Source organism: Xiphophorus couchianus, chromosome 9 (genome assembly GCF_001444195.1).
Source record: "Xiphophorus couchianus chromosome 9, X_couchianus-1.0, whole genome shotgun sequence".
In the NCBI taxonomy this organism is placed as follows: Eukaryota; Metazoa; Chordata; class Actinopteri; order Cyprinodontiformes; family Poeciliidae; genus Xiphophorus; species Xiphophorus couchianus.
In genome coordinates this window covers 10,132,587-10,147,602 of record NC_040236.1, presented here as the reverse complement: position 1 = coordinate 10,147,602, position 15,016 = coordinate 10,132,587, and the positions used below count along the sequence as shown (strand labels likewise).

Genomic DNA, 15,016 nt, shown 5'->3' with positions numbered 1-15,016 from the left:
TGAAAGAACTCATAATAGGCATTTATCATTACATTTATCATTTTGAACTCTGTGTGTTTTGCTTTCCAGTATCAATGTACAAATTGTCCAAACTGTGGCAGCTCTACAGATAAAGTTCTTGTCTTTGCTTTTTCCTGTTTCTATTAGTGACTATAGAAATTATTTTTTTCTGTCCTCTACAGGAAACACACCATTACACCTCGCTGTCATGATGGGACACAAAGGTGAGCAGTGTTTGAAGCTGTTCCTGCCATGTGGTGTATTTCTGTTTCTGACTGGCTGTCTGCTCCTGTTTTGTGAATGAAGATGTCTGTAAGCACATATGACATGTGTTTGTGTTTTTCTTTGTTTCTGTTGTGTGTTTCAGTTTATTTTTCTGTGTCTGTGTCTAAGCACCACCAGACATTTGTGACAGATCACCACACAAATCCCAGCAGGCAAGATGCTTATGCATGAGTGAAAGGGTGTTGATGGTGTTTTATTTTGTCTTCTGGTTAAAAATCAGAGCTTAACTCTTTATCATTAGGATTTTCTATCATGAGTTTATTGAAGATAATAATTCTGATACTGGAAATATTCACCTCATTAATTTAACTCATGTGTGGAACAGGCTTTTGACTATCAGACCAACATACTTACCTGTAAATAAATACTTATTGAGTGAATATTAAATATATAAAACCATGATGGAACATTCCATTTTAAATGGTATAATATAATAGGGATGCAAAATGTCAGGAAAAGATATAATTGCGATTTCTGAAAAATACGAAAATGAAATGAATTATGATTGGCAGACATTTGATCTTTAGCATCCTACCACTAAAAAAATAGATCAGGTGTTAGCATTAAGGAAAGTTAGAGTTGTCCCACAGGTCACATCAAAATGCAGAGCTTGAATACAAGACACTTCATATATAATATTGTACCAAGTTTTGTGTCCAAGCAGTCCTTTTACATCATGATGACAATTATGATATTGTGTAACTTTATAGTATAATTACAAAGACAAGATGAAGTGTCATACTTTAGATGATATTCTACTGTTAGCCTGATAACTATAAACCTGGGAAATTATGCTTCAACATTGAATAATTATTCTTTGATAACATTTGCCATATCTTGTAAGTGTACATAAGCCAACCTGTTATGCTTTATTGGTATAGGTTGGAATAAGAAAGGAAAGGCATTTCTAAAAAAATGTTTGTATATTTGAGAACATTTAAATATATTTTTCAATTATATATTGAGCATATTATGACATCAAACCCTTGCTGCTGTCTTTTAAGCGATATTGCTTTTAGCTGAATTGAATGGGACTGAAGGCATGTGTATACAGAATTGAAGTATCTTATTTGTGTTACAATGAAAAATTTACTTTTGTTTTTTACTGCTGGAAATTGGTACACACATCAGGCACATAGTTGCATATACTGCACAGTTCTATTCGTTCAGTGTCAGTCATTGAAGCACTGGTTTCAATTGATTTCACATTCACTAAGGTCAATTCCTGTCACTGGCATCGGAGCCCCGCCGCTACTCTTTTGGTAACTCCGGCAGCCAAGTGACAGTGTTGTGTCGGATAGGAGGCCATGGCATTGATTGCGCTAATGAGGTTACTTGTTTTCTTCCCTGTCCTCCAGGGAGGCTCAGGCGAGCCAGGCTTAAGGCTACAGCATGAGATCACTGTCTGGGCGTGGCTGCCCTTTGTGGATGGAGAGGACAAGACCCTCTTTGTGTGTAGTATTGCATGTGCAGATGTTTATTATTTACCATTCCAGCAGTGACAGTTATGCATATGAGTGGCTTGAAAAACTGGAACAGTTACACTCTCTTACTGGCATAAGCTGCTATGCAAAAGTGTCAGAGAATCCAGTATTGCAACAGACAATGCTAAGCATAATGCCGGACATATGGGCGATGTTGTTTGAGGTGTAATACAGGTTTTGCATAAAACTTGCCACCTGCTGTATTATTTTACAGCTTGACTCCGTCACAGATTGTGCATAAAGGGGCAATTTAATTATCAATTAACATCTTGTTTTGTTTTTATTCATTTATCTTAAATACTATTGTTTTATCCTCATTATACACCAAAGACAAGCAAAGACAACATAAAGTTCTCAATTAAAGATAAAAACAGGTGGCAATGAAAAAAGCATATAGAATTCCAACAGTACTTGAAAGGGGAGCTGCACCTGCCACATCTCTTGACCCCAAGCAGCAGACACAGTATGGCAGCAATGTCTCTCAAACAGCTGGTGTCCAGTCTCTATGGTAGTCAACTGCTCTTCTGCTCATAATATATCATTCAAAGTACATTTAGATGCAGCCTTGTTGTTGTTGGTTAGTGAGTTACTGCTGTTGAAAAGGATAACATAGTAATAGGCAGTTACCATAGGTAATTATAAAATAAGTATACTATGTAGAGTGCTGAGATCAGCATAGTTGTTCCAGAACAGCCCAGTGGTTATAAAAGTTATAGCAATATACTTATTTCATCCAAATAGGAAGTGGTTGAAGGTATTGCATATAGCAGAAATCTATTACCAAAAAAAAGTCTGTCCGTGTTTTATGCTGACCTACAATATCACCACTCCATCTACATAGCCAGACAACGTGCTTAAAGTGCCTAATCCCAGACCAGAATGACATATGGCCTGGCTGCTCTTCCCATGGTTCTGCATATCTGCTAAATGCTCTTGTTGCTATTACACAACCACTAGATTTAGCAGAGTGATGTAGAGGTCAAAGGCCTTTAGGGACCTAAGGCTTACATCAGAAAGGGAGCGTACATCTGTGCATTTGTTCGCCTGCATTTTCTCAACATCAGCTACAGTTATCAGATGTTTCAGCCCCGGGCTCTGTCACAGGTCGACCGGTGCATTAGCAGGGTACTGCTGTTAAGTTTCATGGTGTGGGGCTGTTTGTGACGCATTCTGCTGTCTTTGTATTTAATAAAAGCCTGGGATTTGACTAGAATGAAACTGGAAGTTAAAAGCTCGAGAACAGTGTTGGAAAAATGTGTCAAGAGAAGCAGAAAAGGGAGATGTTTTATGGTTGTCTTTGTTTTAATTGTCTTTTCTCTGTCTCCCTTTTGAAGAGCCAATAATTGCTTTAAAGGAAAGCAGCCGTAGTGCTTTTGTTGCTGTCACAGGACCCCTTTTATTATTTTTCTGTGAATAAACTATATACAGCCATGCATGTTTTTGTTGTGTTTTCATGTTTATTCAGGAAACGTTTCAAGTGTTTCACTCTCACTTATTAAGAATACATGGGACCCTGGCTGCTTTCTCATCTATTAAACATGGCGAGGATGTAGGTGGTTGATGTGGGATTGTGAAAACATGTTACACTCAAAAGGCAGAGGTTATGGCATTTTTTCATACTGAAATTTAATAAAGGACAAGTCTGAACAGGAGCGCAAAAACTTGACGTAGTTCGTATTGACTCAGAATCAGCTAAAATACTTTTCATTGCCGCCTCATGTGAGAGCCCAGCATATGCACTCAGCAGCAGTTAGGGCTGGATTTGCATTTGTTTGCTGCAGTGCTCACAGGACTGTAAGTGCTCAGCCCATGGCTGAGACAGAGCTGTACAGATGCCAGCATTATAATAAATTATGTCACAACAACACTGACAGCTGAGCCGGAACAACAGACTTCATTTTTGGCTGGCTGTAGTTTGCTGACAAGTTGCCCAGAGAGTGGAAGGATTTCTGTGCTGCTCTCAGAGTTGATCTTTGAATTAAAAAGAAGTGACTGTCTGGCCAGTTATCTGTTGTTGTACTATAATTACAGTTCTGAGGCTCACTCTACACAGTACCAGTGTGTTCCTGTGACTTAACTGTTTTATTCACTTGGATCTGGACTTTTAGTGATAATTAAAGGGTGTTCTGTGTCTTTTGTAACTGTAGGTCCCATATGGCTCGGTTTATTAAAAGATCAACTGTCATTTCAGTCCTACATAATCTGTCTTTATAATCAGAGTTAGTCTCAAAATGCTCAATTGATTCTGTAGTTTAATCAGACATGATGGAAGTAGCTGACATCACCCACATTAGAGTACACTGGACCTGGTTCGATATGTTTACAATAACAGTATAAACAGATACTGCAGATACATGTTTACCACAAGAAGAATAAACCTGTAATTTGTTAAATTCAATGGATGATGAATCTGAACAGAAAACTCTATGACCTGCAAGTAACCATAGCAACATCAAACATTCTGAGAATATATTTTTCAAAAAATAGATTTCTTCAATCTATTTCAAGAAATAGACTCCTTGATTGCTGTGTAGTGCTTTACAGCATCTTGTCACATTTTACAACTACAGAGAAATGCATAACTAGAGGAAGGAAAAATCTACAGAATTTTCAACAGTTTCTACAATAACGAAATCTGAAAAGTTTGTTTGTATTCATACCCTTTCTCTTTGATAGCCCTGAATAAGATCAAAAGCAACCAGTTGTGGCTAGAATTCTCTTAATTAGTAAAAACCAGTCAATCTATGTGTGATATGAGTACACCTTTTCTGCAAAGGTAACTGAGGTTTGTTAGAGAACATTACAAGCAAAAAAATATGAAAACCAAAAAACAGCACAGCAGACAAGTTGTCAAAAACATTTTTTAGAAGTTTAAGGTAAAGTTAAATTGCAAACCATTATCTCCAATTCATCTGACAGGACTGGAAATAAAATTAAATTCACAGTGTTGATGTTTTTCTGTTTTGGGTTCATAACAAGTATAAATGCTACCTGCTGAAAAAAATAAAAATAATTATTTCTATCTTAAAACAAGTGTCTCTAAATTTACTTTGGGGCTAAGGAGCCTACATGCAAAATATGTAAATGTTAGCATTTATTATAGCCCAAAGGAAGCACATATTTCCAACATGTAAGTTACATACAAATGAGATTGATACATTTGCCATATATTGTGCAGCTTTTCTGCAAACGTACTAAGACATGGCTTTCCTCCTAAAGTGATACGCATGGCAAAACTCATGGTTATTCTGGAGGAGATACAGAGATCCACATTTTTGAGGAATGAATACAAGGAAATAATTCACATCAAGGCCTGTGTTATACTAGCTCAGCCAAAGTCCAGACCCAAACCTAATCTGTGATGAGAGTCAAAAATATTTGTCAACACATTCTCCCCATCCAATTTTAATGAGCTTGCAAAGAAGAATATGAATAAATTTCAGTCTTGATAATGTGCAAATGTAAAATTTGAGAAAATTGTTTGTCTTCCATCAAATAAACATTTGTAAGACAACGATAAGCTACAAATGTACTAGTCAAATATGTCTATGTGAAAACGTGTCTTTGGGTTTGTGTAAGACAAACCGTTCCTCTCTGTCTGCGTAGCTTGTCAGTGATGTTCGGTAGATATGCTTTCAATGTTTATGATTGTTTACTTGACTGTCCTTTTCACAGAATGTGCCCATTTGTTACTGGCTCACAATGCACCCGTGAAGGTGAAGAATGCTCAGGGATGGAGCCCCCTTGCAGAGGCCATTAGCTACGGAGATCGACAAATGAGTAAGTATCTGAAACAAACAAGAACTGTGAGGCCCTGCTATAGGTACATTGTGGTTGCATAATGTCAGTCAAACAGCCCACTGACAGTCATAACTGTGGGTTCAGTCAGATTTTTTTTTTTCCTATGTGAAAACCACGATGGAACAGAGAAAAGTCTTGATGCAAATCAACAAAGACCCTGCACATTCCTCCAAACTGCTGCCTCCCAGCAAGGCCATGATGGTGGCCCGCTTCATTTGTTCATCAGAAAGAGGGTACATTCCTCAAAGTTCTCAGAGCTTCTGTTTTAATGAAAGGATATTCACTAGACATTTCTCTCACTCATCATACACTGATTGTGCTCAAGCTCTTGCAACTATAGCCAAACCTATCATCCACATACTTAAGCGCAGTATTGGCAAAACAATTGTATTTCTGCCCTTTAAAAAATAAAAAGGAAATCACATTACATCAAAAATATATTAGGGGATTGCTTGAGATATTTAATCATTTATTTTACAATGACATGTTCATTTAAAGTTTACTTGAAGCTGATAATTCTACAACTACAGCGTCTTGCAACCTCTAAAGTCCATATTTTCTCTACAACACAAATATAAAGGCAGAAAACCCCCCCAAATAAAAGGAACACATTTGAACAAAGTATGTCAAGACACATGTTAGAATTGTGGTTTTATCTGGATGCTGGAAATGCTTATTCCTACCAAATAAGGGTAAGGTATTTGAAATTGACAAAACATACTTTTCTTGTGGAGCATGATGTTTTGTGATTTTTTTATTTTTTATTTTATTTCTGCCAAGTTCTGTGGGAACATCAAATAATACTGTAGTGTGAATACAAAGGAACCAAACAGTTTCTGTCACGTCTCCTGATACCAAAGCAGCACCCATGTCACGTCCAATTTTGACTCAGAGACGCACCACAAAACAGTTAAGCATACAAACATAATGAGAGCATACCTGCAGGAGTACAAAACCCACCCGGTTATCTTCTGAGAGAACCTTAAGAAAAAAAGGCAAAATGGGGGAGTTGACACGCAGCCAAATTTAAGGGGAAAATTCAGAACAGTCATTCTGTTCTCTTAACTACTGTATGTAGCCAAAATTATGTTGTCCAGTAATTTTGTTTACAATCCCGTAATTCAGTCTTATTATGGTATACTGAACAAAGAAGGACAGTAATCATTCTGAGTTTGGAGGATGCTGTATCTTTACACCTCCAAAACCCTCAACTTTCCTACATAATAGTCAAGATTACAACATTTCACACATTTTAACAATCTGTGTTGCCCAGGATGTTGACTTCTCAGTTAGCTTAATCATCCCATTGTTGTAGCACTTATGTGTACTGCAGCTACACACTCCTATGTGTCCAGACAATAGAATGAATCACTCCCAGCATGCTTACGAAAACTATTATGGTTTTCTGGCTGTAATTATTCTTCTTGCTATCTTTATCACAGAAAGCCATTATGTTGCAGTATTTAACATACTGCCTAATAAAAATATAGCAGTTCCAATAAAAGTATACTTTAACGTATAGTATTAGTATTTCATATCACCAATGCAAAGTAATGCATAGTTGTGAATACATACAGTGTGAAGTCCCATGAAGACATGCATTTGTATTTTCTATAATCATTATTACAACCACCTTTTCCCTCTTGAATCTGAAACAATGCTAAACATCTTGCGCATAGATGCTACAGTCGGTCTGTCTTAGCTGATGGATTTGAAAGCCAAAAGGGACTTGAATCTCTGATGCACTAAAACAAAAATGATCGGGCACAGCCACTCTTGTGTCAGCTTAGCCACAGATGGCTGACTTAACACTTTGAAAGGCAGGGTCTTGCTTGGGTGATAAGAGTTTGCTTGATCTGTGGCTTGCCAGATCACTGCATTCCAGGGTTTTTTTCCTTTATGCATATATTTTGATTGTCCCCTTCCAAGCCTGATTCACATGTCTTTTTTGTTTGATTTGAAACTCACTGTTGGCAAGAAAATATTAATTAAAAGAAGGGATGATACTTCACCTTATTTATGTGTAAGTCACAATAAGGATATAAGAAAAGTGCTGAAGTATGTAAACTGTAACAATTGTTTTCTGTTAAGCATAAAAATGCTGAGTATGTTTCAAAGTTAGCTTGATAAAGCTCTAGACCACAGTTATCCAGTGTGATCTGAGTAAGTGTTTGTCAGGGCTTCAAGATGGAAGTGGAACAATAGAATGTTTTGTTTGTTTTAAAGACAGAACAACATCCTGGGTTTAATAGGACTGAGATTAGTTCCAGCTAGTCATTTGTTTCACTTGTTGTCAATTCATAAAGCTCATAAGCTGTTTGTGTACGTAGTGATAATTTCAGACATTTTTGTCAGCAGGCACATGCGTCTTTGACTTTTATTTGTGTTTGAACAAACACAAAACAAAGCAAAGTGGGGCTCAAAAGTAGACTGTTTTGTGGAAAATAGCTGTTTCTGTCCTCAGTTAATTTTCTACTCTCGCAATTGCGTTCTCTGCTTTAAGATCTGTTTTAAAGGCTGTCTCAGTAATGTTTAGTGTTATATGATTGGGAGCGGTTTTTCCAAAGGAGTGTCTGGCTGTAATGCTTTCTGCAGAGGAAATAAACAACCAAGCTACACCAGAGCTGTCTACTGAAAAGCTGAGGCAGAAAAACGTGTGCTCAAGCAAATTAAAATCTCAAGCAATGTTTTTCAAATGCTGCCACTTACTCTCACCCAGCAGTTTGAGGAAGCTTGAAGCCTCTGTGTTGCACACTAGCATCTTTTTTGGGGTGGGACGCGATATGGTTTCAGACTGTTTATTTAGGAAGCTTTAATTTGCACCCATATGTGAAGTATGACACAGGGCAGTCAGCACACTGCTCTTATCAACAGTGCTGTTTCTGTAACACTCCCAGTGTCTGGACACACATTGATCCATATTTAGATGTTATTTTCTGACCTAATAATTTCTGACTTAAGAACTAATCTTAGATTTTGTTCATGTTTACAGCCAGTTAAGCTACTGAAAAACAAAGCGTTGTAATGTTTCCAGCATCACGTTGTATGTTAGTTCCAGTCAATTTTTAGGTATCACTTAAAGATCAGGCCTTTTCGGACCAATGCCTATTTCTTTGAGATTTGCAATTGATATTGATAAATAATTTTTTTTTTTTCCAAGGACTGTCACAGAAAGGTAAACAAATGTGGCAGGTTCCATGAAAGAGGTGCATCAAAGCATATGTTCCTAACCTTTATTTATCTTTTATCTTTTTATAATAACTGGCCTTCCTGATCACTGATTAGACCTAATCAAACCAATTCCAATCTCTAGTTAAGTGTATCTGTAGTGTCAGAGCAAATATCCCTTGGCTACTTATACTTATTCTGGTTCTGCTGGAGGTTATCCAGCAAGTACCTGTTCTCATATTCTTTGAGTGCTTCCAGAAGCAGTTGCGTTATTAGTTCCATGGACTAATTAAGTTGTTGCAGTTTGTAGTGATGGAAAATGTCTGTTTTCATTAGAAGGTAGTAGTGAAGCCCCTACGGTTAGTCACTCAATTAATGCCAAGAAAATCTCCCAATGTCTCAAGGATGAAGGGTCAGTTTGGTATTGTGTTGCGGTGGTTCGCATTGGTTCCTCAGCCTGTGTTGGCTAGGTGGTCCATGGCCAGATGGTGAGATTATGCTCCTTTCCTTGTCATAGTGAGAGGCGTTGAGGATCAAGAGGAACCCCGACCAGTGCTTGTCAGCATTCATTAAGCCAGCCCACAAAGATCCCCACATCCTGTGATTGTGTCAGGTTCAGTTGGCACAAGTGTCTTCATGTGTGTCAATTTGTGTGGTTGCCTGAGCTCCAGTTTGGCCCAATTCTACCTCTGAATCTGCACTGCTACATGGGGGGCGCCCATAAAATAATAACAACAACCTGTTTGTAATGTTGACTCATGGATTTGATAGTTAGGTTAATGATGATCTTGGTCGAGACGTTTTTTTAGTCTTTTTCAAAAGTAGGACATTTGGACGGTTATAGACAAAATAAAACTCTATTAAGTGTTTCAAGACCTGTAGCTGGTAAAGTTATGTGGGCATTTATTCCTTTACGGGCTTCATCAAAGAACCACAACTATGTCATGAGCTACAGATGGCTGGTTATCTGCTGAATAGGAAGTAGCACTTACATAAACACAATTCTCAGATGTGAATCCCTATTTTTCCTGATGGGTTTAAAGAGCTGTGAATGCTTGATAATGTGACTGGTCATAGTTAAAATGACCAGAGGGAGAGGCAAGAATATGCCTCTCCCTCTGGTCAATAAGGAGGTCAAAGGCAGCGCTTAATACCAGTATGCCTCATCTCTGCCAGGCTCATTCCCTTTGAACTTTCTGTAGATTTTTGTTCCCTGCAGGCAGAGCATCATGATTGCTTAGAAGAATCAAGTGTCTTATCTGAATGCAGAAAGTTGGCCTATTTCTCAGGAAAAATACATTATGCATTTTAGTTGGATGTTCTTAACCTCTAGTCTACCCTATTGCATCGTCAGACATTTCTAGGGAGAAACTGTTAGTTTAGTTATGTGTCCTTGCATGCCCACTGTATTTACCCATTGTTGCTGTCTGCCAAACATCACATTATACCTGCCATGGGGATGTTTCATACTAGGCTGCACAATAAATCATGACTATGTCATCTTCTCTATATCTTCTATCTGTGTGCTCAATATTAATATTGCGGCTATCTGGAAAGTTAAAGGGTGGTAGATTTTAAGTGCTGTGAGTTTACACTTAGCACACTCATAGGATATTCAGCCAGGATGGAGTTTAGTAGCTCACACTTAACACAGGTTACAGAGTTCAAGATGTTAAATGTCACAGATAAAGTTGGAAGTGCAGCGAAAGAAAGTCATTACATTCATTACATAATCATTACATTATACCAATAATATATTGCCATCAAATGATTTGGTAATGTTATTCAGCTCTATTTTTTGTTCTTGCTTTTACAACTGATGAGGATTTAAAGTCATTTTGTATTAGCCACTCTTCTCATGAACCGGTCATTGTTGTCAATGTATCTCAAGGTATTTAAAAATGCTAAAATTCTTGATATGATAGTTTTAAAGCTGAAAAACTTCCCACCATACTGTTTGCATGTTTGTTTGTTTTTTTCAGAGATGACAGAGATAGTGTTGTAGTGGTAGAAGGAAGGTTCCCACACATTTCCATCACTTCCAAGAAAGCCAAATTTAGCTGTCGGGAAATATTTCCAGCTGCAAATAATATGGCATGGAAACACAAGGAGAGCCATCCATCACCCTTAGGAAGAGGACATACAATCTACAGCTTAAAAGTTAAGAACAGCATGTCTGCAAGAAACTTCAGACTCTCCCAGACCAGCAAATATCTGGGCATACAAACAAATTATTGCCAACTTTAGTTTATGTTTATTCTCTATACTATATAATTTATACTACTATAAATAACTGGTAAGTATAGCATCATCTATATCTGTTATAATCAGCATGATGTGTTGTTTTAGGAACAGAGCATTGGGAAAAAATCTTTGTAATTCATTTAAAATATAAATTATTAAATCTTTATATATGCACTGTTTTTTAATATGTTTTGTTAATACTGATACAGTAAAGCCTCAGGATTTATACTTGAAGTTGTCAGTCAATGAGAATTTCAGCTTGTACTCTACTGTACTAAAATGCAGTTGTGTGAATCCAACAAATACTATCTACCAAAACGAGGTCAATAAGAGTTATTTTGTTTTGATCCAGAGCCATGATGTGTGGTAATTTGTAAATCAAGTGATCCATGCAGAGAATCATATTTAAGGGAAATAAGGTGCTACACAAAGTTGCTAGAAAATAATCTACAAATAAATCCAATTATAGATATCATTTAAATCATTTTATGACCATCTTTCTCTATAATGCCTCCACAGAAGGAAAAAAAAACTTCCCAGAGAAAAAAGAAATGTGCAATAAATAGCTACATGTATACAAATTGGCTTTCTTGTCCTGTGAGTATAACATTGAAGGAGGTTAGGACAAAATGACAACAAACGTCATTTTGTTTTCATACTTCAAATTTATACCCGCAATTTATAAAATGCTGGTATAAATTTGACTTATTCCAAAGTAAATCCCCCAAAACGTTAGATTGTTAGACAATTTTAAATTAGGCTTTTAGAGAGTCTAGGGAAAAGTTCATAAAATAAAGATCAGTTAACCACTAAACATAAACATAAAAATTGAGCTTTTAAAGCGAGTTTCTCAGTGATCTGGTTGATTTTCAGGACATGTTGAAAAACACAGTTTCCTTCTGCCAAACTGTAGCAGCATAACAGAGTGCATTGATGGCCTGCTTAGAGGTTGTAAAATGGGACTCAGATCCATTAAAGCAGAGTATTAAAAAGTCAAGAGTTCTCTTCTGTTTTTGGAGCTGATTGCGCGCATTCAGTGTTCTTTTTGCTGTGCTAAAAAAGTTTAAAAGGCAGTCCTTTTTAGAACAGAGATGAAAAGCTTCTTCGGTGTTAATGCTTCTTTTTGTCTCCTTCCTCTCCCACAGTCACAGCATTGCTAAGGAAGTTGAAGCAGCAGTCCAGGGAGAGTGTAGAAGACAAGAGGCCCAAACTGCTGAAAGCCCTCAAAGAGGTATGTAGTGCTTGGTAGTGCTTTTCCTGGCAACCAAAGATGTAGCTCTTTTGTCAAAGTAATGTTTTCTTCTCTGTTAGTTGTAATAATAGTACTAATTAGTTCCTAATTTTCATTAGTTTCTAAATTCATAGGCATAACATGGATTTTCAGGCCTGTATACGGCAACAAGCAGGATGTTTACACACAGGGGGGAAAAAAAATTATTTAACCTTTTTCTCAGCATCTGAGATTAAACCAGAGTAAACATTTCATGTTTTATGACATAAGATAAATAAAATAAATTCTATGTGCTAATTGCCAGAGAATCAAGGGGTATTTTTATTACTATCTTCAAAATCAGACTTTTACACACATTTCTATTGTATTTGTAATTATTGTCCGTAAACTGTATAGCCTATCATTATGCAGCTGTTGACGAGCACCCCAGAAGAGAAATGAAATTCACTGTTGAATGAGAATCATTTGTTGGAAATGTTGTGTAAATAAAACTGCATGTTGACATACAGTACACACTGTTAAGGAAATATGACGTCAGCCGCCACCGGTTAAAACGTACCCTAACCCTTACCCTACCCATCTCTGATTAGACATAAAGAGATCATACGTTTATAGTGAAGCATGGTAATTTTTTCCGTATCATAATGTCTCAGAGATGATTAAGACTTTGCAATTTATTACAGACTTGAGTTAGTTATGAGTCAGACTCATTGTTAACTTCCTATTTCTGTAAATCCTCAGTTGATGACTCAACAGTTATTGATACAAAGCTCAATGTAGTTCCCACTCACAGTTTATTCCAGTTTGAGTATTATTTGTACAGAATCACAGTTGCAGTAATCAATCTTAATCATTAATCATCTTGCTCTAACTAATACTGAGTCTTTATTACCAGCTTGGAGACTTTTACCTGGAGCTTCACTGGGACTTCCAGAGTTGGGGTAAGTTAAACACCAGTTCTGCTGTTCCAAAGCAAAATTATCCATACTCCTCGAACATTTTGTTACATTTCAACCACAAAATCCGGACAGTAGTCTGCATTGTTATTCAGCCCACTTTACTTTCAGAAATCACCCACTTAATAAACTCTCTATAGTAGTGAACCACTATAAAGATGTTCTGTAAAGGCCTCTGCGGTTTGTAAGAGAACGTTAGTGCACAGACAACACGAAGAAGACAAAGTAACACACTAGAAAGGTGTCAAGCGTCTCACCAAGCACTGTTCAATACACCGTTTGGAAAATTGTCCCTCCACTTCACTGTTATGTGCTACTTTGTGTTGGTTTAGAACACAAAACTCTAAAAATACACTGAGGTTTGTGGTTACAGCATGTCAAAACAAAGGGCTTGTAGAGCAACAGTTTAATTTAATTTTGTAAATGACCCTCCTAGATTCAGTTAAGATGATTTAACAGTTTAGTCAGACTGATGTGAAGCGTGTTACGGAATCAGTTGGTTTATCAGCTCAGTGACTTCCTTCCAGTGCTATTTGGAGAATGGCCACTGGGACACTACTCTCCCAGCTGGATATGAACAGACACGTCCTCTTTAAAGTGGTTTTCCAGGATAAGACAGTAGTTATTTGTAATTTCAAGTATTATTAATGTTAGATCTTTGATGAAAGTCAAAGTAAGAAAAATGTTTACTCTGGCAAAAGAGTAAGTATTAGCCAGATTAAGCCAAGGGTAAATGCTCAATCTTTGTTTATTCTGGGGTAAACATGACCCCTGGGCATGTTTGTAATTCTGTAAATAATTGAAAAAGTGGAAAAGAGTAAATATCCATGCATTTTAAAAGCTGAATTTAGTTTTTATCACATTCATGGATCTGAACTTTACAGAAAACGTATTTCTCCCTTTTTGACTCTAGACGGCCACAGCTATTTTTTCTACTTTTCACTTTATACACATTTGCAGTTTTTCTTTAACTGTTAACTGTCTTCAGTTTTGTAGAGCGATAAAATGCAGGAAACACACTGAAAGCCTTTGGGACATGAAAGTACTAAGCTGTAGAAGTGCATGTTATTGCCACTGTAGATAACACTATCTGCACATCTACACGCTTTTGTAACTTTAAAATTCATTTTGCCCTTAATTATTCGCAATCTTTGTCAATTGGGATGTAGTTGAGATGTTTCACATGTGCTCTCTGTGTCTCTTCATGTTGCAGTGCCTTTGCTGTCCAGAATCCTCCCATCAGATGCGTGTAAGATTTACAAGCATGGCATCAACATCAGGTGAATCTTATAAAAAAAATGGACTTGAGAAAAGTTTTTTTTAGTAAAATGAGTGTAGTGAAATTAACTTTAGAACTTCTATGTACTGCTCTCAACAACTGCTCTTCTCAATTCCCCCTCTGCTTCCTATTTGTGCTCGTCAACTCAGTTTTGTGAACTAGAGTGTGAAATCATAGCCTGCCTGGGAGAAAAGTGAATGGCACGGCCTCCGAGTATAGATCTGTAACTTCTGTCTGCCTGTTTGAGTCGAAGCCTTGTAGATGGAGTTACTGTGCTGTGTAGCTCACTCAATAAAAATGCCAGCAAAAAGTGGTCAAACTGACACATGCCGACACAGTCACAGTAAAGAATCTTTGGTGGGAATCCATATCACTTCATCGGCTTTTGGGCAAAAACCTGAAGCTGTTGGGGCAAAGCTTGTGTATCTGTGACATGTAGTTACACTCTTATAAGCTCCTTTTAAGGTTATGAAAATAAGAGCGCCTCCTTTATCCAGAATATAAACATGAGCCTCTACATTTTAGTGCCATAACCTATCACCTAAACCCATTTGAAGTATGAATTTGA

The 15,016-nt window shown here is 37.1% G+C and overlaps 1 protein-coding gene across 1 annotated transcript in view; it reads left to right on the top strand.

Moving 5' to 3' along the window:
• The window catches only part of LOC114151162 (ankyrin repeat domain-containing protein 13C), a 31,401-nt gene that overhangs the window by 4,345 nt on the left and 12,040 nt on the right, over positions 1–15,016 (top strand). The window contains exons 3-7 of the mRNA XM_028028186.1: positions 183–224; positions 5,445–5,549; positions 12,128–12,213; positions 13,109–13,154; positions 14,383–14,449. Of these exons, the coding sequence (XP_027883987.1) occupies positions 183–224; positions 5,445–5,549; positions 12,128–12,213; positions 13,109–13,154; positions 14,383–14,449 (346 nt within the window). The remainder of the gene's footprint in view (positions 1–182; positions 225–5,444; positions 5,550–12,127; positions 12,214–13,108; positions 13,155–14,382; positions 14,450–15,016) is intronic.